Source organism: Pezoporus wallicus, unplaced genomic scaffold (assembly GCF_028554395.1).
Source record: "Pezoporus wallicus isolate ANWC-B61680 ecotype Strahan unplaced genomic scaffold, APGP_CSIRO_Pwel_v1 contig_13604, whole genome shotgun sequence".
Taxonomy (NCBI): domain Eukaryota; kingdom Metazoa; phylum Chordata; class Aves; order Psittaciformes; family Psittacidae; genus Pezoporus; species Pezoporus wallicus.
In genome coordinates, this window is record NW_026638528.1 from 1 (window position 1) to 978 (window position 978).

Consider the following 978-nt stretch of genomic DNA (forward strand, 5'->3'; position numbering starts at 1 on the left):
TCATGATGGTGAAGAGGATGTGGTCATAGGAGATGAGGATGACTGATATTGTGGTGACCTCACTGAAGCCCCCAGAAGCAAAGAGCAACACTTGGTTGAGGGAAGTATCAGAGCAAGCCAACTTTGAGAGTGGTGGCCCATCGCAGAAGAAGTGGTCAATGACATTGGGGCCACAGAAAGACACCCTCAATGCAAAGCCTGTGAAGACGGCTGAATTAAAAAGCCCAACTGCATAGGACCCAGCTAAGAGGGAAACACAGAACTTCTTGGACATGAGGATGGGTTAACGCAAGGGGTTGCAGATGGCAACATAGCGGTCATACGCCATCCCACCCAGGAGGTAGCACTCTGTGATTGCAAAAGCAGCATAAAAATAGAGCTGCAGGAAGCAGCCAGCAGAACAAATAGTCTTCCTTTCAGACAAGAGGTTCAGCAGCATTTTGGGTGTCACCACGGAGGAGTAGCACAGATCCAAGAAGGACAAGTGGCCGAGGAAGAAGGACATGGGGCTCTGAAGCTGGGAATCGAGCCAGACTGCAGCAACGATGCCAAGGTTTCCTATCACGGTGGTGACATAGATGAGCAGGAAAAGCACAAAGAGGGTAACCTGGAAGTCGAGGCAATCTGTGAACCCCTTGAAAACAAACTCTGTCACCGTAGTCCAGTTTTCCCAGGCCATCAGTGTCCAAGAGGCTCCCAGTTCCCAGGCAGCAGGGTGGTTTCTGTGGCTTGGTTATGATGGCTTAATCCCTTGCTGAACTATTAGTGGGGTTTAATCCTGTACTCTGTAGATAATGAAGACATTCTCTAATGAAACACAGCCAGGCACCTTGGCAGGATGCTTAGGTGGTCCACAACGACCTGCCCATGCAGGGAGTCACTGCTATTGACTACTGGTATGTGCCTACCTCTTATTCCTTTCTCCAAGGAAATCATTCAAAGACAGAACCTACACCTTATCATTGCTTAGGGGAACTA

At 49.2% G+C, this 978-nt stretch overlaps 1 protein-coding gene across 1 annotated transcript; it reads right to left on the reverse strand.

The window, feature by feature from the left end:
- Nucleotides 1-4: 4 nt before the first annotated feature.
- Nucleotides 5-679, reverse strand: LOC130600115 (olfactory receptor 5F1-like; the record flags this gene model as incomplete). The annotated part of the gene is given in 1 exon segment (XM_057411182.1): nt 5-679. A coding segment is annotated over 1 exon segment (675 nt), but the record flags the coding sequence as incomplete, so codon positions are not given.
- Between the last annotated feature and the right edge of the window lie 299 nt (nt 680-978).